The 23776-nt window shown below is 43.8% G+C and overlaps 1 protein-coding gene across 6 annotated transcripts in view; it reads right to left on the reverse strand.

Annotated features, from left to right (window-relative positions):
• Positions 1–23776, reverse strand: part of KIFC3 (kinesin family member C3) — a 325817-nt gene that overhangs the window by 190150 nt on the left and 111891 nt on the right. For all 6 annotated transcript variants that reach the window (XM_085639124.1, XM_085639125.1, XM_085639126.1 and 3 more), the window contains one exon: positions 2170–2305. In XM_085639124.1, the coding sequence (XP_085495250.1) occupies positions 2170–2305 (136 nt within the window). The remainder of the gene's footprint in view (positions 1–2169; positions 2306–23776) is intronic.

Raw genomic sequence — 23776 nt, forward strand, 5'->3', positions numbered from 1 at the left:
CCGCCCGATCCACAGTCCCTGAAAAGAAGGAACCCGTGGAGGCACCGAGACACGTGGAGCCAGCCATCTTGAAAGACCCACGACAAGCTGCAAGCGCGACAACAGAGGCTCCCTCCAAGTTGTGCTTTGGGTCCTGAGAAGCCCAACATCCGAGCAGCATCTGCACCAAAGGTGAGCCCTCCAGCATCTCCACGATCTGCGTGGGGCCCCTCTGCACTTTGCATCTCGACGCGCCTGCCCGGTCCCTGGCCCGTTGGCTAGTGGCCATTTTGGCGATGAACTTTGAAAACTACGACGCTGGTCTGGTTGCTCCAGACTGGCCCCTGCTGCCCTCCAAAGGAGCAGCCCCTCTGACCTTGCTGGTCAGAACAATCAGCTTTCTTCATTTTCCACGACTCCTGCCTTTGCCAAGGCTTGTTTGCTTCCTTCGAGTCGCCGACACCGCCGACAGCGAGAGTCTGCGTGGGACAGCTCGTGAACCGACTCCTGGACGTCGTCGACCTTCAGGGACCACGTGGCTGCAGAGACAAGCTACACCTCATCACCTGTTTGCACCCAACATCGCCTGGTACCTACCTGGTGCCACGCCGGTCACTGGCTAGTGACTGTGAACACTGTCCCCTCTGCTTTCAGGTCTTCTACAACTCTGATCCACCCTTGGATCCACCGCATCTCTTCTGGACCGGCCGCCTGCAGCATCTTTGTCACCAGGCTCCATTGAACAGATAGACGAAACCCGACGCACTTCGAGACCTATGCACCCGCTTCCTGTGGGTGAGGTAAAGCTGGCACTCCGGTGCCCAAGTGTAGAGAAACATCTCTAGTGTCTGTGTTTTAAGTCTTAAGTTCGTAGTCCATCCAGAAGACCCTTCTAGCAGTAACTTTTGAACTTTTACGCACCCATTGAAAACCTATGGGAGCCCGCGTGTAACTTTCCTCACTGCACACGCGACCCGTGGACCTCCTGGACACTAACTGAAGTTAGCTCCTTGTAGGCCCAGCGATTCTAGAGGCCCTAGGCCTTTTCCCTTTCCTGTTCGTGGTACTTATACCACTATTTTAGTATATGGTTTGAGTGGCCACCAGGGCCCATCCACATAAAGTGCATCTTCTGTATATTGTAATACTTTCTTGTTTAACGATTTGTGCTCCTGTGCTCATAAAGAGTCTAGGGGATACTTTGAGTAATAAATACATATATATTTTGAATATATATCTGTGTGGTGTCCTCTCATTGGTATAAAGGGGGGTTACATATGGTAAAACAGCCTGCTTAACACGCTTTAACGAGTTTAGCCTCAAAGACTGCTTAGCCTACGCTACCAGTAGGGCAGCTAGTCCGAAGAGGTTGACTTACAACCACACCATAAGGGTTGCTTGGCATGGTACAAGGTGGTCACTTTAAGTAGTGAACATCATATACCAGGCCAACTTCTCACAGCAAGCACTCTATGAAACCTATAAAAGATAACAGATTTAAAAAGCTGGCATTCATCATCTTTTATTAGTCAGGGATCTAAATAAAGAGCATGAACCATCTTTAGTCTAAAGGCGTGGGGATATGACTAGTAGACCCAGTATCTCAAGGGGACACAGCAACATGACAGTGCAAACATAAGGTGGTCCTGCTAATCTCTTGTCCATTGGTACAGAGATCAGTAACAAAGGCTTGACTTCATCATCTGTCTTTAAGGAACAAACAGAGGGCAGGCCCTGGCCAACAGGGCCGGACTGTTCGTAGCAGGCATTGGGCGTTTTGCCTGGGATGCTGGATGGGTAGGCGCCGATTTTGTTATTGGAGGCCGGTTTTGCAGCGGTACTGCAATATCAGTCTCTAGTAACAAAATCAGCAGTGCTTCACACTTGCACATCTCGCCCTCCTGGGGAAGGGGGTGGGAGGGGGGTCTGGTCCAACAAAATTGTTGGGGCTGCTTTGGGTTCCCAGTCCGGTCGTGCTGGCCAGTCTTATCTCTTATATCCCCTTGGCCATAAATGAGCCGTGCGCTCTATGGTAGTCTCAGAGATGGATTAGAAGTGGGCTGATATATGAGCAGGGCAGGTCTGGCGTTATAAAGGGATAAATCTAAAAGGAAGAGAATGCATGCGTAGTAGAACTACTCTTTGCTTAGGAGGCCGGGATGTGTTAGCAGTACAGGAAGTAACACTCACAAATTGCAGAAGCACACGGATCCTTGCTCCGCCATAGGTTCTGTAGAAGGAAAGAAGAAGGCTCTATGTTCCATGTCTTTCGGGTAGCAAGAGTACCATTGGATGGAGGCGAAAGAGGTTGGCACCGTGTGGCAGCCTGTAATTGGGAGACAAAATAGTAAGAGTAGTTTATTTTTAGGACCAGCCAATGGTAAAGAATTGTAAACAGGTCACTGAATGGCACCCAGCATCAACGGTTTAATGCAAAAGAACTTTTTTTCTGTCTTTGAGAAATCAACTTTCAGCGCGCAAATGTAAAGCACAATCGAGATGAAACACGGGGTCAGTGATCTTTAAAAGTGGAGGGCATAGAAATCACAGAAATTCGCCATTGAGGTTCTGGGAAGTTGATGGTACTCCCAGTGAAAACATTTTAAGAGGAAACATGAGGGTAAACTCTGCCTATCAGAATTTTCACACAAATTTGTGATAAAGTTATAGATTTAGAAGGGCACACGTGAAAAAAAAGACAGTACTTTCACGATGGGCCAAACAAGTCTATCCTTCCCCAGGAGTGCTTCGGTTTCACTTGCCTCAAGAAATCTTTACAAAATTCAAATTCTGGGACCATGTTTGGGAAATGGTGGCAAAATAGTGCAGTTTCCCTAAAATTTCCCCCAAAATGGTGTAAAAAAACCATTGGCAGTTTAAAAAATGCAAGTTCACACAGCAAATTCATAGCATATGTCTACATTTCTTTAATGTTACCATCCTGCCCATTCCAAGGAAATTTTCAGTCATGTTAGACGATTGATGATCTCTTAAGAAAGGTCTGGAAGAACCATGAAAAAAAATGCGAGTGCAAGTTTGGAAGTACATATTAGAGCTAGGTCAACATACAGCAATGAATTTGCTCACTTAAGAAGATCTCACAGGTTCGGATATTGAAAAAATCACACCACTCTTACAAAAGGGTCTCACGCAGCAGTAGTGATTATCACTCAAATTTCAGTTTAAAAATTAATTTGGAAATGTACCCAAATATTAATGAGTTCTGATAATAAACACATTTTTCTACTCACTTTGGAAAAATAAACTGTTACCCCAAAAGCCTATTCTCATGAAAAAAGTTGTCCTGAATAACGTTATTCTTTTTTTAAATACAGTGCCCATACATGAATTTTTCAGTTTGATTAAGTACTTGCATTTGCTTCTGCCAGACAGCAATAGATTCGGTCTTGTATGTCGATGCAATTTCATGCAACTGATACCCACACTATGGCAAGGGTTTATTTATTTTCTTCGTGCAGATATATGGATTAAAATAAAACGTGTTCATGTGTGTTTAAGCTAGCATAACCAGGCTCTGAGTTGACATAACTGGGCCTCGGACTGGGTGGTACAGACATACACTTTTGCAATTACGAAAAGAAAATGCCGTTTTATTCTTCACGTTAAAATTACAATGCGATGTTCTTTCCCATTAACAGAAACTCGCAGAAATAAGATCTACACTGTGGTGGTGGTCTAAAATGAAATGTAATTTCTTTCGTAGGTTCGGTGGAAGCTGTGTTCTAACTGGACTCACTCACTCTTGCAACAAATCAAGGACTTCTATTCCTGCCGAGATTCAGAAGGGTTCATTGTATTGCAGATGTGCAAAGTTGTGGTGTCTCTTGATTTTTCGTTAAGAGTTAGCATTAGTTATGCTTTCTGAAGGCGTTTCTAGCAGTGTTGCAGTTAACATATCATGTGCTTATGAGTATCTATTGGTGGTCTTTATTACTTCCTTTCATGCCCTGTAATGAGCGGGAGTATAAAAAGTGGATTATTTGGGACGTGTGTCAGACCTTTCCTTGCTTTCATGCCGAGCAGTGCCTATGCGGATTGCGATATAAGTCTATCCTTGGAAAATTCTCTTTATTGGATATTTATGATGATTTATACTGACTAAGAAATGCGTTACTTACCTGTAACTGCAGTTATCCAGTATTGGTATCTTTCATAGATTCACATGCCTGAGTCATTCACCGTCGTCGGGATGGGAGTCCCCGGTATATAAGAAAAGTAATGTCTCACTAGACATATAGAGAGATAGGCCAAAGGCCTCACATTAGTAACATATCCAGGTCCTTTTATAACGAGGACCAAACTCCAGAGAACAACCAATCAGCTATCACCACCCTCTGGAACCTTCCTGGAAGGAGCTCTAGTCCCTCAGATTTTCAGAAGCACAGTGCTAAGTAGATGTATCACTGAGAGAACCAGGTGAGCCCTTCCAGGGGAGGTGGGTGGGTTGCATGTGAATCTATGAAAGATACCAATACTGGATAACTGCAGTTACAGGTAAGTAACGCATTTCTTATCCAGTATTAGGGTATCTTTCATAGATTCACATGCCTGAATCAGAATAGCAAGCAATGATAGGCACATTTCGGATGGAACAGAATGCCCAAATTCATCAGATATCATATCAATGCGAAAGCAGAGAAGTAACAAAGTGCAATCAAAAGAAAACAATAGAAAACACAATGGAGAAATGTGCATGTAAAAGAAAGGATGGTGGGATGAAAAGAAGGCTCACCTCTATCGAAATAGATGACGTAACACCGCCTGTCCCACTGCAGCATCCTTTATGAGTTCCGTATCCAATCAGTAATGCTTGGTAAATGTATGCGGTGTCTTCCATGTTGCCGCTATGCAAATGTCTGTGATGGGCACACCTGCAAAGAGTGCCATGGAGGTAGAAATGGCCCTAGTGGAATGGGCATGAGCTGTCAAATGCAAGGGATGGCCGGCTTGCTGGTGACAGAAAGTAATAGCGGCAGAGATCCACCTAGAAATACTCTGTTTAGTAAGTGGGAAACCTTTCCGAAGTACACTGTAAGCCACAAAGAGTTGGTTAGATTTGCGGAACGTCTTTGTCCTATCAAGGTAGAATTTAAGGCAGCGCTTAAGATCCAGTGAATGCAGAGCCTTTTCTGCCGCCGTTTGAGGACTCGGAAAAAAGGTTTGTAAGACTATAGGCTCATTGAGGTGAAAGTCTGACGGGACCTTGGGAACAAACTTGGGATTAGTCCGAAGTATAACCCTATCATGTTTGAATTGAAGAAAAGGGTCTTGAATTGAGAATACATAAAGTTCGCTTACTCGCCTTGCAGACATAAGGGCTAGAAGCAGTGCCGTTTTCCAAGAGAGAAACTTGAGTGGCTGTGCATCGGCTCAAAAGGGTGTTTCATAAGCTGAGCAACAACGATGTTGAGTTGCCAAATTGGAGGTGGAGACTTCACGGGAGGTAAAGTCCTAAAGAAACCTTTGAGAAATTGTTTAATCAGTCTATGTGACCAAAGAGAAGGACCCGTAGAAGATCTCCTGAAAGAGGATATCGCTGCAAGGTGAACCTTAATAGAGGCGTGAGCCAGACCTTAAGTGGCCAGATGGAGAAGATAAGGCAATATTTGTTCTAGAGAAGAAGTGAAAGGATGTATATTCGCAGACTTACACCAGATGCAGAATCTTTTCCATTTCAAGGAATATGTTTTGTGTGTATTGTCAGCTCGAGCCCGAGCCAGAACCGCCCTGCAGTCTGGAGGAATGTCTAGGCCATGGAACTCTCGGAACTCAGGAGCCAAGACGATAATTTGAGAGATGCTGGATCTGGATGTCGGACTTGTTCCCGTTCCATTGTGAGGAGAGAGGGAAAAGGTTTCAACGGAATTGGCGGTTCCAGGGAGAGAAGATGGAGCTCCGTGAAGCAATGCTGGCGAGGCCACCCTGGCGCGATCAGGATTAGCGTGCAGGGTTCTGCCTTCAACTTCCTGAGGACCCTGGGAATCAGGGGAATCGGTGGAAAAGACTAAGCAAAGACGTTGAGCCATGCTATTGAAAATGCATTCCCTAGAGATCCCCGTTGGGGATGCCAGCTTGCGAAGTTTTGCCATTTGGCGTTGTGCTGGGTGGCAAATAGGTCCAAGGGAGGTGTGTCCCATTGAGAGAATATGCCGTTGAGAACCTGCTGGTTCAATTCCCATTCGTGACATTTTGTTTGTTGCCTGCTTAGTGAATCGGCCAGTACATTGTCTGTTCCTGGAACATACTCCGCTCTGAGGGAAATGTTGTGTTTAAGTAACCAGTTCCAGATCTTTTGAGATTCGCGAGAGAGTGGCAATGAACGAGTACCCCCCTGCTTGATTAGGTAGTGCATTGTTGTAGTATTGTCCGTCCGGACAAGCACTAGAGAACCTATGATCCTGGGAAAGAACGCCAGGAGGGCCAGATAAACAGCCCGTAGCTCGAGGAGGTTTATGTGAAGTTTCCGTTCGGAAGGAGACCACTTTCCGCTGATCCGAAGTTCCTGGAGGAATGCTCCCCAACATTCCAGGGACGCATCAGTTGTGATTATTTGCGGAGAGGCTTGAAGCACGAAAGCCAGGCCTTGAGAAAGATTCCATGGACGAGTCCACCACTGCAGAGCAGTGACCATCTGGGGGGTCACCTGAACGACATCGTCGAAGGATCCTTCGGCTTGAATCCACTGATTGAATAGTGACTCCTGGAGAGGGCGCATGTGGAGGCAACAGTAGGGAACCAGCAGAATACAGGATGACATCATACCGAGAAGAGATTTGAACAGGCGCACTGTGAGAAACTTCCTGGATTTTATGCGGTTCACTAAGTGAAGAAGTTTGCACTGTCGCTCTTGTGACGGGAAAGCTTTCCTCTGGTTTGTATCGAGAATAGCACCCGTAAAAGTTATCAGTTGAGACGGTTGCAGGATGGATTTTTCTGGATTGAGAGTGAGTCCCAAGCGACTGAAAAGCTGCAGACAAGCGTTAGAAGATCTGCTTGCGCCGTCCAGAGAAGGTGCCTTGATGAGCCAGTCGTCGAGATAGGGAAAAACTTGGTGATGTTGCTGTCTGAGGTATGCAGCCACTGGAGAAAGGCACTTTGTGAAGATGCGAGGGGCTGACTTGAGTCCGAAGGGCAGGACTCAGAATTGGTAATGTCTGCCTGCCACAGCGAACCTCAGAAATTTGTTGTGATTCCTGTGGATAGGGATATGGAAATAGGCATCTTGAAGATCCAAAGATACCATGAAGTCGTTTGCATTGAGAAGTTGGAGCACTTCTTGAATGGTAGCCATGCGAAACAATTGTTTCTTTAAGAATTGGTTGAGACTTCTCAAATCTAGAATCGGCCTCCATTTCTTCTCCTTTTTGCGCACCAAGAAAAAACGGGAGTAAAAACCTTTCCCCCGCTGGCGAAGGGGTACCCGCTCTATAGCACCTTTCTGGAGCATTAGTGAGATTTCCAGAAGTAAAAGGCGCAGATTCTTGTGAAGCATAGGTCGAGGAGGGGTCCGCGGAGGAATCTGAATGAACTCCAATGAGTGTCCAAATTGTACCAGTTGAAGAACCCAACGGTCCGTTGTGATCTGTTTCCAATTGTGAAGAAAATGGGAAATTCTTCCTCCTACTCTGGAGGGTGGCGAGGAAATGGAGACGGGCGGTAGAGAAAAGTCATTGGCGCCAGGCAGAATCCTTCTGTCGTCCGCCCTTCCCGCGAAAGGAGGACTTATTGTATTGAGATTGCTGCTGTTGGAACTGTGGTCGATATTGCTGGTTGGAGGAAGAATAGGAAGACCGATACTGCTGGTAGGTTCCCCTAGCGGAAGACTGACCTCTACCATGTGAGCCTCGAAAAGGGGGGTTTTTAAATTGAAGGGTACCCAAAGCCCTGGCCGTGTCCGTATCCTTTTTTATGCCTTGAAGGGCTTCATCAATATGAGTGCCAAAAAGCAATTGGCCGTCATACGGCATATCTAAAATCTTCGTTTGAATTTCCGGTCGGAATGTCGTCGCCTTAAGCTAGCCTTGGCGGCAGAGGACCGCAGCCCCAGCCAATTGGCGGAAACCAGTAGAGGTGATTTCCATCGCACAATCGATGATTTCGGAAGCCGATCGTTCGCCCTCCAACAACATTTTCTTTGCCTCCACTTTAGAGTCATCCGGCAGGGCCTCCAAGTATGGTGCAATTTCTGCCCACTTCTGCCTGTTGTAGCGCCCCAACAACGCTAAGGAATTAGACGCACGCACCGTCAATGCAGACATGGACGAAAAATGCTTCCCAATGTTGTCCAGGCTTCTGCCCTCCCTATCTGGAGGGGCTGAAAGCGGAACAGAAGGGTTTTTAGATCTCCACTGAGCTGCCTGAGTGATGACGGAATCAGGCTTGGGATGTCCGGTAAGACGGGCTGGAGCGGTGTCTGGAGCTCTGTACTTTTTATCCAAACGAGGCAACACGGGGGGAACCGTAGAAGGATTTTGCATGATTTTAATGCCTTGATCCCAGATGTAGTCTTTGATCGGCACAGATCTCACCGATTTTTTAAAAGGTTCCTTGAAGTCATACAAGAAACAGTCCTGCTGGTAAGAAGGCATAGGAATTTGGAAGCGCTGTGCAGCCCTTTCCAAAACATTGTGAAAACCCCCAATATCTTCAGGAGGCGAATCTGCTTGAGGAGGCACTGGAGACGCCGGAAAAGGGATGACATAGTCGTCCCACTCATCATGGTTTGATTGGGAATCATGAACCTCTCCCTCCTCTTGTTGGTCATCCTCCTCATCATCCGTGGAAGGGGGAGGTGGTATTGTAACAGGCATAGCCGGCGGAGGTGGAACCTGTAACCGTGGAGGCGGAGAGAGAACTGGAGTAGAAGACGGAGCAGAAGTTGAGAACCTCTGCTTGTAGTCAGAAATCAAAAATTGGAGGTCAGAAACCAAAGTCGCAGGGAGACAAACCATGGGTTGTTGGCGAAGATGGCTGTCGTCCAGATAATATGCCTGATCTTGTGCGTCTTGCTCGTCATAGTCCGAGTCCTCCTGGTACTTGACATGAAGTTCAGAGGGACTTGTTGCAGCCCTGAACATGCTGCCCTCATCGGATTCCTCCTCCTCGTACAAAATGTGAGACGGAGGTAATGGCTGGACCCTGCTTGGTGACGTAAGGGAAGGCGTCAGCTTTCTTTTAGTAACCTTGAGGTGAACATATGCACTGTCCACCGTTGATTTTGGTGTCGTCGACGAGGCCGTCGTTGTCGACGAAGAAACAGCAATGGACACAACCGATGATAGCGTCGACGAAGGAAGCATCGACAAAGTCCCCGTTGACGGAGTCGTCATCGACAAAGTCACCCTCGTTGACGATGGAAGAGACGTCAATGGAACACCCCTCGTCGACGCGCTCGTGGTTGAGCGTGGCGTTGAAACTGGCTTGGACGTCGACGACGATTTTTTAATCTTGATCGTCGACGACAATGGAACAACAGCCGTCGATGACGTCGTCGTCGACGAGTTTGATGCTGATGACCCCAAGAGTGTAGAGACTGTCGTCGTCGACGAGGTTACTCCCGCAGCTGTAGAAGGAGATGTCGTTTGAGGCCATCGTCGACACAGTGGTAGTCGACGGGGCTGAAGCAGGCTTTTTAAAGGTGTGTACAACCTTCAGCGAGGGATCCTTGTGTGGCAAAAACTTAAGTGGTGCCTCCGAAGACTTTTTCTGCGTCTTCTTTTGAGGGGGCTGCGAAGAAGGACCTGGAGAAGCATCTCTGGACCTTTTCTGTGAGGTTCTTGAAGACTTTGAGCCCTCACTCTCCTCAGAGTCTTTGATGAAAAGGTATGACATACCTTACAGTCTTTGGAGGAATGGTCCGGATAGAGACAGTAGAGGCAGTCTTTATGCCGGTCGTCGACATGCAGTCTCTTCTTATTGCAGGAAGCACAGGGCCTAAAAAGGCCTTTCTTAGGAGTGTCTGACATGAAGACAGAGTAGACTTCACTCAGAAGTAATTGTGAAGAAAAATCCACTGCAATTCCAGAAGCAAGGAAAAACTGAGCAGAGCTCAGTGGAGACTCCCTTAGCACGACGTGCGGTAGAAAATCTGAGGGACTAGAGCTCCTTCCAGGAAGATTCCAGAGGGTGGTGATAGCTGATTGGTTGTTCTCTGAAGTTTGGTCCTCATTATGAAAGGACCTGGATATGTTACTAATGTGAGGCCTTTGGCCTATCTCTCTATATGTCTAGTGAGACATTACTTTTCTTATATACCGGGGACTCACATCCCGACGACGGGAAATGATTCAGGCATGTGAATCTATGAAAGATACCCTAATACTGGATAAATAACTCTTTCTCTTGTGTAATGATTTGTATTTTTTAATAAACCTTCATGATTTTGACTTTGAATATTGATTTTACTAGGTCTTCTTCATTTGCTTTGCACCACTATCCTTTGGGACTAAGAACCCCGATGCTGCATATCTGCCCTTATTGGTGCAAAGCGCAGACAACATATTTATATTAGGCATTTATGTAGCGCAGACCTAGCCACAAGGGTGGTGGAGTGCCTTACAGGGAACAGGTTTTAAATGCAAATAACATTGTCCAACAGGATATTACCAGGACCAAGCTGCCCCTTAGGGCTTTAAAAACTAAAGAGACAGTATTGCTCTGAATAAAACTACTGTGAAAAACTATTATCCCCTGCAAACTACGGTTTTTATTGAGCCTTATTTAACTCTCAATATATCAATCCACAATTGTTTCTTCTTGACTCGTTTTAGATTAAATCGTATTCATCACTTGCTGAGCATTCCATTTTGGAGTTAATTTGAGCAGGTCTTTATCCCATGTAAACGTGATGGCGTCTCATCTTAGGACACTTTGCACTTTATAATGTTTAGTTCCTTTTTTAAAAAGCTCTGCAAATCTTTTATTGTACCATTGTTTGTTGAAACACATTTTGTTCAAGTCTGCCCTGCTCGGTCTTACCTCCTGTTATTACACGATGTGAAGATTAGTTTTTATGTGGCTAATTTCTTATCTGGTGCAGTTTAATTACAGAAACCTTTATCGCATGTATGAGTTTTTGTTTATCTTTTATGGTTGGTCTTGATAAACCGAATAAAGATTATGTTGACTAGATGAGGGATGGATGAGATGGTAAACCAGCAGTAAGGACTGAAAGGTAACCCTAAACTGTTGCCACAGCAAGGCCTTGCTTGGCTAAAGAAACAAAATAAGAGATTGTCCAATAATGGTGCATTCAGGGGTTGGGTGTGTCAGGAAGAACCCAAGCAACAATATTTCCCCAGCATCCTGCATAGATTAATTTTGTAGATAGTTGCCAAGATGAAACCAAACACTTTGGATGGAAAATGAAAAACCATCAGCTATAGCCTTTTAATATCCAAGCATGGAGGTGTACGCTGTGCAGGCTTGTGTGCCAGACTCAGGCCTGCTGCTGCACCACAAGATCCTCCCATAGAGGTAGCCAAATCAGAGGACAAATGCTCATGGCCAGAAGTTTCAGGTCAAACAGTCCTCACTCAGTCCGGAGTCACTAGGATGACTTAGCCCTGTTCATCTTGATCATCTTCAGAATTCGGGGCAGGACAGGGAGGGGTGGAAAGGCATACAAGATTACCCCCACAATGTTGGCAAAAGGCATCTCCAAGGGATGGCTGCCTTGGGTTCTCCAATGCACAAAGGTTTCGACACTGCTCATTCTCGCATTAGTGAATAGATCAAGCCAGCGTTTTCACCATTGCTGGAGGATGCTCCGAGCCACCTCTGAGTGCAACTGCCATTGTGATTTGCTAGGCAACGTCAGCTGAGCTCGTCTGCCCTGGCATTTAAAGATCCTGCCAGGTGCTGGGCTGTAAGGGAGATGCCCTGAGCGTGCAACCACTTCCAGATATACAAGGCCTCCTGGCTCAGAGACCATGACCTCCACGCTACCCTTTTTGTTGCAATACCACATGGCGGTAGGGTTGTCTGTGAGACTTTTTACCCGTTCCCCCATTGATAGTTAGGAGGAATAAAGGAAAGAAGAATTGGAAGGTGCACTCAATTCGGAGTCAATTAGGTAAAAGTCCTTTTATTCAATAATGCTGTTCAGAAACTGGCACACAGCCAACGCGTTTCGTTCCCATTAAACTGCCAGTGGGAACTTCGTCAGGGCTCAAAGGAGGATTTAAATCCAGGGTTGGTATCGAATGCAGAGCAAAAAATATATAAGCCAACTGTTTCCAAATGGACAAATCCCATACAAATTATATATGTTGACCTAGTAATTCTCCATAGTATGGGAGGCCAAATATCTATTACGTCCTAGGTCCGCAATTAATTGTCCATTTGGAAACAGTTGGCTTATATACTTCTTTCCTTGGTCTCTATATAACACCTTTGGACGGCGGGTGTGTGAAGAGTTTGCACCACTTCATAAAACATAACGTTACACGGACTGGAAGTGCTTGACCTTGGTTTGCCGTTTGTTCTTTTCTGTGTACATAGTTAGGAGGAATGCCTCCAGTGCCAAGGGGATCTCCGGTAACTCCATCAAGTTGATGTAGAGACGAGCCTCCGCCGGAGATTAGTCCTCTGAGCTCCACCTCTCTCAGATGACCTGCCAAACCCAGCAATGATACGTTCGTTATGACCTTTGGCTCTTGGTGGGATAGAAAGAGGTGTCTGCCTTTGGTCCATTTTTGGTTGAAAATCTACCACAGCTGAATTGAGTCCGACATGTTTCCGTGCTGCTGCACCCACTGAGATTTCAAATTCCACTGCAGAGCCTGCTGGTGCCAAGTGACATGGTCCACAAGCAGAATACAAGAGACTAATAGGCCGAGAAGACTCAGAACTCCTCTCACTGAGACCCATGTCAAGGTTTGAAACATCAGGAGCATAGCCTGAATGGCCTGTACTCAATCAAGAGAAGGAATGGCTCGTAAAAGCACTGTACCCACATGGCACCAATGGAGGGAGCTGCTGTGCAGTAGTCAGGTGAGACTTTGGCACTTAGATGAAAAACCCAAACAATGTCAACAGGTCGGCCATCGTCTGAAGGTGGCTTATTACTGTTTTGAGGTGAGCTGGCCTTCAGTAGACAGTTGTTGAGGTTTGGGGAGCCATGTATTCCCAACTCTGCAGACTGGCTGCGACCACCACCATCACCTTTGTTAACACCTGAGGAAGGCTTGTCAGGCCAAAACAGAGCACGGAGAACTGACAATGCTCTTGGCGTACCCAAAACCCTGACTGTAGGACAGGGATGTACAAATATGCATCTTGCAAGTCTTGTGCCACCATCCAGTCTACTGGATCCAAGGGAGACAGAACTTGGGCTGGGGTGAGCATCTTGAGCTTATACTTCCACAGAAAGAAGTTCAGAGAGGGCAAAGACCTAGGATGGAGAGAAGGCCTTGTCCCCAGAATATAGCAGTAATAGAAACTAGTCCCCAATCTCTGAAGCCTGGCACTCTGCAACACTCTTGGCTAGGAGAGCCTAAACTTCTGGAGCACCCATCAGTCCAACCTGGATGACCAACTGAAGACGTGAAGGGTGACTACCTCTTACCAGGTGATTTTATGCCGCCAAAAACAATTGGAAGTAGGTTTCTGGTGGCTTCAGAGGAAGGGGTTAGGGTCTGGGAAGTGCGTTGACCCTAGGGTTCTGAACATGATTGGCCAGCTTTCTGACCTCTCCCTCGAAAGGGCTGGGAGACCTGCTGAGGCAGGTACTGGGGTTGCCCCTGTGGATAACCCTTACTGGAGCCTCAAACAAGGTTCTTCTGTTGAGGGAACTGCTGAATAGGCAGAGTTAGGCCCCAGAGCAAGTCACAGCCTTGATCTCCGTGAACTTTGGGAGCCCAGTCTCCCTTCACTCCAAAACGTTGCAAGCCATTGAACGGCCAGTCCACGAGAGATTGCTGGATGTCCGAAGAAAAGCCATAGAGCGAATCCAGGCTTGATGCCTAAGCACCATGCTGGTCCAACTGCCCTACCCAAGCAGTCAGTTGTGTCCAGGCCAGAACAAATGACGTACTTGAGCATCTTGGCTGTCGAGGAGCAGATATTGAAGCATTTTTCTGACATGCAAGAAGTCTGCCACTCTGTTCCACAAAGTGTTCAAATGTGTCCCAGGAGGCAGAAGGTATTGATCACAGGGTGAGGTTGGAACTGGAAAAGACTTGTTTCACACAATGTTCCATCCTCTTAGATTTCCTGTCCGTGGAATTGTATTGAATGAGTTTGGGTTGATGTGGCTGGACAATGCCTGAACCACTAGACTCTCCAGGGTAAGATGCTTAAGTAAGAAATCTGGGTCCTGGAAACAGGCCTGTGCCGCCTTACCACCCAACATTTTTACGGGAGTCAATATCCTGGTTTTGCCAAGGTGCCCAACACTATATCTGTGATAGTCTCATTAAAAGAAAGCAGAGGTTCCTAGGTGGTGGCTGCTGTGTTGAGGACTTCGTTCAATACGTTGGTTTTCAACTCCTGCATTTGCAGTGTTAGATCAGGAACGTCCACTGCCCTTCTGATAACAGTAGCAAAGGAGACAGATGCGTTAGAGGCCAATGGGTTTGGAAAATGTAGGCCAACGTTAGGGGGATGTCCAACCCAATGGCATCTTGTAGGTCTCAAACATATTAGATTCTTCATAAATTGAATCACCATCATAAAGTTAAATTTGGATCAAAAGCTTAACACATGTTTGAACAGTGCAATTAGTTTCTCTGACCCAGAACCATCAGGTCCGGGTTCGATGTCTTAGGTCAATGCCAGTGTCGAGGCTCGGCCCAGTGGTGCCAGTCTCTTTGCTGCAGATGGCATTGGACGTGGTGTCGAGGTGGGAGTCGGCGACACTGGGCTCATTGTTGGGGCCGACTTCGGGTGGAGGTCAAGTGGCACAGACTGCATTGGGGACAGATCTGCTGATGGGCCTCCGATAGACAGACTGACACCTCAAATCATTGGGGCCAAAGGCACTCCAGTGGGATTCGATGGGGTATCAAAAAGGACAGCTATAGCCACCTTCAGAAATTGCAATTAGTCTGCTGTGGCTGAGGGAGGAGGCCAATATTATTGCTGGTGATAACCTGTATGTAAAAAGGTTTTAGATGTAGTGTGTATGAGGTGTGTAATGAGTGAGTGGTTGGTATGCATTTTTGAAGGGATGAATGTGTAGGAGGTGGGAGTGAAACTGAATCTATGTCACTGGAAATTATACTGAATTATGATTAAAAAAAACCTTGTTATAAGTATATTTTGTACTGTAGAAATAGGTCTTAATAAAGGGGATTTTTGATAAGAATAGTTAACTCCACATTAAATCAATTTTGGTATATAAAAAAGCCAGTAGTATGAAATAATCGTATAGTAAACTGTAAGGGAGGCAGTTTCTTTTTGTAATGTGAGTAAGTTGAGCAGAACTACTTCTAGAGCCCACTACATGGAGCGGCTGTAAAGCCAAAAGATATCGCGCAACTCTGAGAGCGGTGCAAGTGGCGGAACGTCAGCAACCAGTGTTTGGAATTTTTGCATTTCTTGTGCGACTTATGTGCCTTACCATAAATCCTGGACCTCAATGTGGATCAGTTTTAAGATTGGCCCCAGGAATGGGAGCGCATTCTCGATTTGATCTTGTTTGAGAGAGTTTTTGGTAGGCCAATTGCTTTGTTGATGCTATTTCTGTAGTAGATTTTGTTCTGATGAAAAGGTCTTTATGTGCTTTCACTAGTTTTTTGACTGCTGGAGAGAGCCTTTCGGGTTTGATGTTGTCCCCAGTAATTACTAAATTTACTTTAACGTTTCTTGCCGGCATTTAATTAATTGAAAATACCACAGGTGTGGTTTATTAGTGGATGATTACAGTCTTAGGGTTTGCTAGCTCATTTATGAGTTCCTTTGTTGAATCTAGGTAGTATTGTATAAGGGAGCCAGTATACTGGGCAGGAGCGTTGGTATTTAAGAGCCACACAAGTTGTTCAGTGAGTGTATCGAAAGGGAGATTTTTCAAGACACTTGGCCAGATTTAATCAACTTGGGTTGTTCTCTTTTTACAGCAGAGTAATCGACAATCAGGAGTAGAACCGTATAGTGGTTGGACCAGTCTAGGGTCAGGTGGCCTTGCAGGGTGAAGAAGTCATAATTGACTCTATTAAGGTCTAGCCTCTGATTCTTTGAGTGAGTAGCTGTTGTGATAATTTGAGTGAAGTTGTGGGGTTTACATGCATTTGCATAGGTGTTCTAGGTTTATAGTGAGGGTGTTTTTCTCAATGCTCCAAGGGATGTTAAGGTCTCCTAGGAATAGGTTCGTTATGTAGAGTAGCTGGATGGGTGCTATGAGATTTTGAAAGTGATCAATTAAGTTAGGGTAAAGTCCTGGTAGGTTATAAATGATGTGGAAGCACCATGTGTGTTTATTGTTTGTTTAAAAAGGCGAAGTAAAGAAGTCTGAAGCAAAGGGAGTCAGTTGTGATGCAATCCTATGGACGACTGCAATGTCATTACCCTTTTTTGTGGTATATCTTTGTGAAAGATGGTTACATCTGTGGGAAAAAGTATGGCAAAAGAAGGCTGAAATGAAGGTTAGAGCCACATTTCGTCTTTTAACACCAAGTTCGGGTGGTATCTGGTAATGAGGTTAGCTATTTTGCATGCATGGGCTTGGGAAGATCTGCCAATTATAAGCATGCACTTTCGGGCTCTAGATACTGAGATAAGGGATGGGTAAACAGTGGATTTATTTAAATGAAGCTGTTGTTGAAGGTTGCAGGTGGTCTTTGAAGGCTGTGGTGTAGTCTGACATGGAATTTAAAGATGGGGCTAGGTGAGATGGGCGACTAGACAGAGACATTAAGGTTGTGAAATTAGAAGGTAGGTACAATGAAGTAGGATTTGAATGCCCACCATTGTGCTAGGGTCAGCAAGATGAGCCTCACGCTATGAATGCCCAAATTAAGCAAGGATTCACCACAATATGTCAGGGTTAGAATCACACCATATGTAAGCATCCCATACTAAGGATGCCCACAATATGGCAAGAATGAATACCTCCATGTCAGGATCAGCATTATACGGGGTGGGGGGCACCATCAGACAAAAGAACCCTAAATAGGTCAGTAAATACCACCAGTAACAGGGAGCAGTCCTACCAAGAGAGGTTTGCAGGTTTATGTAGGGTCACTTGGCAGAATAGTTCACTGAAGTACCGGGGGCCTACATGTGAAAAGAATAGGGCTAGTTTATTGGGTACTGTTGGCTGTAGGGTGCCTTGGGTCCTGGTGTGGCTTTGCGTAAACTTTCTTTACGTTTGCGCCCGCTGGACTGTGTTCTACACTAAACATCAGTTCTGTGTTTCTTGACTGGGATATTGCATGTGATGCGAATTCCATCAATGCAATGATCATTTGTAGGAACAGAGATAACAAGAATGTGGGCGTTTAATAAACTGAAAGTAACTGAATCCTCAGTTAACAGAAGCTGTAATTGCGGATGCCATGTCTATGGTTCCTTTGTGATCACCTTCCCCAGGCCCCTCACAGCAGGCAGGTACGTGGTGGGGTGTGATGTGGGTTTTACGATGGTTTAGGGGCCTGAACAGTGTGTGGTTTGGGAGGGTTAGGTTTGATTTAGGAACTGAGATAGCTTCTAGTAGGAGTGGATTCAAAAACATAGCTGCTGAAATCGGACTCCTTGTTTCACTAAGTGTGTGATCCTGGCCAAGTCATTTATCTCAGTGTGCATAGGTTCCACTATCCGGCAAACACGTCCACATGCTTATACTTACACAGGTCTGTTTCTGCTTTAGGTGCCAATTGTAGAGCTAATCTCTTGGCATTTTGAAAAAGTAAGCATTTGATACTTGACAAAGTACTAGTAAAGTGAAATCATTTATGTCGGACTTTGGTAGGCTGCATCAGAAAGGGTGCAGTCAGGGTTGGAGAGGCCCTACCTACTTCTTTGGGTTTGGAAAGGTCCATGATCCCATCTTCAGTTCGACAAGACTTGAAGTCTTCACTGAAGCCCACACCGAGAAGCATTGCAGAAGACGTGAAAGTGCTGGCAGTGCCCGACTGGGTTCAATAAAGAATTCCACACTGGCGAGCACTGACCAGGGCAAAGTGCACAAGGAGTCCTCAAACGCCTCAGAGTGCTTTATCTACAGTCAATGTGTAATATCTTCATGTTATGTTTATTGTGTTACCTTTTACATTGTAACTAGCCGCTCAGCCAGTGTGAGTGTTCTGTGTGGAATGTTGACTTGAGTGGAATGTTTGGGTGCCTGGTGTGTGTGAGACAGTTGGGGAGATGGGCTGAGCAGCTAGCAGGCTGCTCCTGGTGAGGCTGCTATCGCTGTAATCTATGATGTTAAGCACTGAATAAATAACTTGAAAGACAACACCTGGTTTGGTCTGCTGTGTCACCTCTACTTATGGAACTAGCTTACTTCATTTGGCGATGGTTTGGAGACTTATCCACGCTTTACAAGGTACCTCAAGAAAGTTTAAAGATGACCAGCCATGAATGTCTCCAAGTTGGAAGGAAAGAACAGAAAATAGAAGCAAAGATTGGAACACGTAATAAACAGTTTAAAGTCTTCAGAAGTACAAGGAAAACATTAAGATCCAGGCACAAAAAGGCAATCCCTCCTGAGAAACAGAACAAAGAAAAATGAATGGAGGAAAACTTGATCATCAATCTCTCTGATCACACTTTAACACCTATGGAACATAAGGTATTAAATAACGGCCTTTCATTCAGCCCAGAAAAACATTTTAATTACACTGATATGAAAATTGATATCTTCAAATATGTGCGGAAACTAAAATTTACAAAAATACACGCAGCCAAAACATCGGCCAATAATGAAAATAAGACAATACAGGAAAAAGACACGGAACATGATAAAAACATAAATGAGGAGCTCACCATAGCAGAAATTCCACATTTAAAAACTTTGTATGATCTAGCCAATGAATTCCAAGAAGAGACAACAACTGAGCTAGAAATGCTACAGGACTTGGACATGGAAACAAAAAAACACAAAGCAAGTGGCTTTAAGAACAAATCCCGCTATTGTCCACAGCTATCACCTGGAAATAAAATAGATACATTTTCTGAAGCTGTAATGAATGAAATTGACAAAATGAATAAGATCAGGAATAACAAACAAAGAGAAAATTTGACAACACAAGTAATCAATGCAATAAAAGACCTGGCTACAAATTCAAAAATAATAATAAAATCTGCGGACAAAGGCGGAAATATTGTAATCCAAAACATAACAGACTATAGGAAAGAAGCATATCGCCAGCTTCAAGATCCAGAGAAATACCAAAAATTGTCACATAATCCCATCAACAAAATGATTAATAACATCAAAAAAGATTTGTATAACTGGCATCAACACAAATTGATTAACGATGAAGAACATTCCTTTCTACTAAAAGAAAATGCCACAATTCCGACAATATATTTTTTACCAAAAATTAATAAAACACTAATTAACCCACCAGGAAGACCAATAGTATCTTCATGTGATTCATTGTACGAAAATATCTCATCCTATGTAGATCATTACCTTGCTCCAATTGTTCAAAATTTGACCTCTTACATTCAAGATACAGGGGATTTTTTGTGTATACTATCAGGCATAGCATTGAATCCATCATACATAATGGCTACAATTTATGTAGTATCTCTATATACTTCCATTGACCATAGAATAGGTTTACAGGCTTGTGCATACTTTCTCAAACAGCGGAACATCAGCGAACTAGAACATTCAGGCATGCTATTATCTATGATCGAAACAAAATGTGAAATAACATCTTTTTCTTCCATCACAAATTATATCATCAACTATGTGGATGTGCCATGGGCATTTCCTTCTCCTCAAACTATGCTATAACCACTATGGGCTGGTGGGAGAAGGAAATTGCCTGGGGCTTAGAAAACCATCAAGCCCTGGACAAAATCATACTTTGGACACGCTACATAGATGATCTCTTTCTCATTTGGAACAGCAAAAAAGAGGAATTCATGAAATACTTCAACAATCTCAATAACAACAATGTTGGTCTATCATTTACTTGTACAGTAAGCAAGAGCAAAATAGACTTCTTAGATATCACAGTCTATATTGAGAAGTCCCAAATACAAACTACACTACACAGAAAAAAGACAGCAACAAATAGCATTCTACATGCCGACAGTTTCCATCCGAAACCTCTTTTGAGAAGTATTCCTTTTGGAGAATTCATCAGAATGCGCCGTAATTGCTCCAAAGACAATGAAGCTGAAAAAGAAATAGCAAATTGCACGGAAAAACTCAAAAGAAGGGGATACAGAGAAAGAGACTTAAATGAAAATCTAAAGAAAATTCTAAAATTAACTCGAACTGAAATTCTGGTAAAAAAAACAGCAAAACAAAAGTCCAAAGAAGAGAAATTACCCCAGTTAGAACAGGCAGCTCCAAGACTTATACTAACCTACAGCAAGGAGGCACACAAAATCCGACAAATAACCCAACAATACTGGCCGTTGCTCCTACATGACAAGGATATTGCAAAAACCATTGATAATCAGCCATCAATCACTTTTAGAAAAGCTCCATCACTCAAGGATTCAATAGTAAGAAGCCATTTCCAAACAAACACCGCCAAAAAACCAAATTGTCTTGAAAAACAGCAAACTGGGTTTAAAAAATGCCAAAGTTGTAAAGCCTGCAAAATAGCAATCAATAAAAATGAAATAAGAGATCCGGAAGGACGAATCATCAGAATTCAGCAAAGAATAACTTGAACCACCCAATATGTGGTATATGCCATCCAGTGCAACTGTGGCCACATGTATATAGGGAGCACAGTGTGCATGCTTAAAAAACGGATATTGGAGCCCATTTGAGCGGTAAAAAAAATCAAGACCTATCCTATGCGACAGCCAAACATATACAAATATGTCAAAACGGGGAATGGCGAAACATGAACTTCTTTGGTATAGATACTGTTGAAACAAATGAAAGACTAGGTGATCGAAAGAAGAAATGAAGGCAATTGGAATCAAAATATATCATCAGGCTTCGAACCAAAATTCCAAAAGGAATGAACTTTGATGAGGAATATTATGTGCATTTATAAGAAATGAGTTCAATAATCAAGAATATATTGTTTGGACATTGTATGTTGTTTTTTGAAACACTGAGAATTAACCAACAGAAAGTTGGTAAAATTGATGATGATAAGTAGGGCACTAAAACCCAACAAAATTGTAAAAACCTTTCTTAGAAAATAAGGAGGTTTTAGAATAACAATGGCTACTAAGCGAGAATGTGATTTTCACTTTGAATGTAAAGCTTGGGTTACGTATAAAATCAAAAATCTTATGTATTAAGTCTGTCAAATATGGATTTAGCATTGTCTTTTTAATTTAACTACAACTCCCAGAAGTCTATGGGAGTTGGGTTCACAGGAAATGACATATACAGAGATGAAAGTAGTGCCCCCTACCGTGAAAAAGGCCGGGTTGGCCGAAACGCGGCGGTGAGACAGACTGGCTCTGTATTCAAATTAAAAGATACAGCACAATACTCCAGAGTGCGGCGTCCTGTGTGTTAAAAAAAACAAAATGTTGGCCACTGGTTCGGCCCAACGCCTGCACCCGCTGCTGCGCGCTCCAGCTGGAACCACATTGTTGAAAAAAAAAAATATATATATATATATATATATATATATATATATATATATATATATATATATATATATATATATATATATATATATATATATATATATATATATATCACCTTCTCACCTCCTCAGAAATGCCGGGACACAAAAGCGGCGGTGCACCCCAGGGTCCGAGGATACCCTGCTTTCATATTGTCATTCACCGTGCATCCAAGCGCGCGTGCACTCCTTCCATGAATTGACACCAACGTCCGATTACTTGAAAGAATTTATTTGATTTGCATCAAGCCAAAAAAGCAAACCCAATGCGTTTCGGCGGATACCGCCTTGCTCAAGGGTTGTTATTTACAATCCGACATTTAAACAGATTAGTTCTGAAACAAAGCTATGAACGTATGATTTATTTTTGAAACGTTGGCAGCGATCACCTATGGCATGTATGTTTTACGATTGGTATAATGCAATTATGTTTAGGCGACATTTTTGGCTTTACTTATCAATGGCTATTGGGTAGACATTACTGTAACAAGAATACCGCTACTTAATTTTCTATTTTTGTTAAACCTCGATGACATTGAAATGTAGGGGGCGTAAACTTCTTATTATTTTATGAAAGGAATATTATTGTTCAATAAAATATAAAATACTGTCGGGATTTATGAAGTGTTATCATCGATTGTAAATAGGATTGTTAAAAAGCAATCTATTTTGAGTGAAAATATGAAAATATATGGATTGATTATTAATTATTAGACATTTGTAACTAGTTCTCCGGTATTGTGTGGAACTATGTGGTAAATAAAATCACGATTCTTTCAAAAAACCATTACAAGATGGCTGACAGTCTTTTTCAATCACTGGTCCACTTTCTATGTCATTGTTCATCACGTCGCACGTAATGTTAAAATGTCGGATTGTAAATAACAAATTCATCCGTGAGCAAGGCGGTATCCGCCAAAACGCATTGGGTTTGCTTTTTTGGCTTGATGCAAACCAAATAAATTCTTTCAAGTAATCGGACGTTGGTGTTAATTCATGGAAGGAGTGCACGCGTGCTTGGATGCACAGTGAATGAATATATATATATTTATTTTTTTTTCACTGAAAAAAACATAGGTTTCAGGCACGTTATAGTTAGGAATTAGCATTTAAAAACCTTAGAAATTCACTGAAAAACCCATAGGTTTCAGGGGCGTTATAGTTAGCTGGACATTTCCCTCGTACAAAACCATTGAAATTCCCCCGTTATAGTTAGTTCAGCTAACTATAACTCGCGCCCCCACAATGCACTGCTGATGACGTCACATATTACATCACTCATGACATGTCATCTGCGGCCTTGGCAGGCCAAACATCATGAACAATGTTTCTGAGTGCTAATAATTCGACCCGGTTTCTAAATAAATCCGAACTTACCATGGATCATTCATGGAATACAATCATTGTACCTCAGGAGGGGAATGAGTGTGAATGAATTGTATGTGCACCACTGCCTGCTCGGCACAAATTGTTGAAGCTTCCTTATCTGTGAAGACCCATTTGAATAGAGTTCTACGGTATAAATACACATATCTGTATTTGCTTATTAACACTGAACTGATACTGCATGTTACATGACTGAGTGTTACTTAAGATGGTGGTATCCTGCATTGAGGTCCAGCTCGAGACTCATGGGGCACAGTTTATATGTCGCAGTAATCTAGCTGTGAAGATCAGCCCTTGGGTGGACACCTGGCACTCTGGGTGTGTGCTGTGGACCATTGAGATGATGTAAACCTCCTCGTCCACTTCATCAAAATCCGCTGGCGGTGCACTTGTGTCCTCTACTTCCAGTAAATATCCCAACCAAATGTACTTCCTCTGAATACTTGGAGCCTGATTATGAGCTTTGCGGTCCACGCACCACTAGACTCACAGGAGCGCGGCGTGGCAGTCTTCCAACCACCCTATTACAACTACATTGGTCAGACCGCCATTCAACTGCCGCAACCTCCAGGGATCCGAGATCCCTGGCAATGGCATAGCAATCTTGAGGCACAATATGCTTGGCGGTCCTGGCATTCATATTACGAGTTTCCTCTCCACCTTGG

The sequence above is a fragment of the Triturus cristatus genome, chromosome 12 (genome assembly GCF_964204655.1).
Source record: "Triturus cristatus chromosome 12, aTriCri1.1, whole genome shotgun sequence".
Taxonomy (NCBI): Eukaryota; Metazoa; Chordata; class Amphibia; order Caudata; family Salamandridae; genus Triturus; species Triturus cristatus.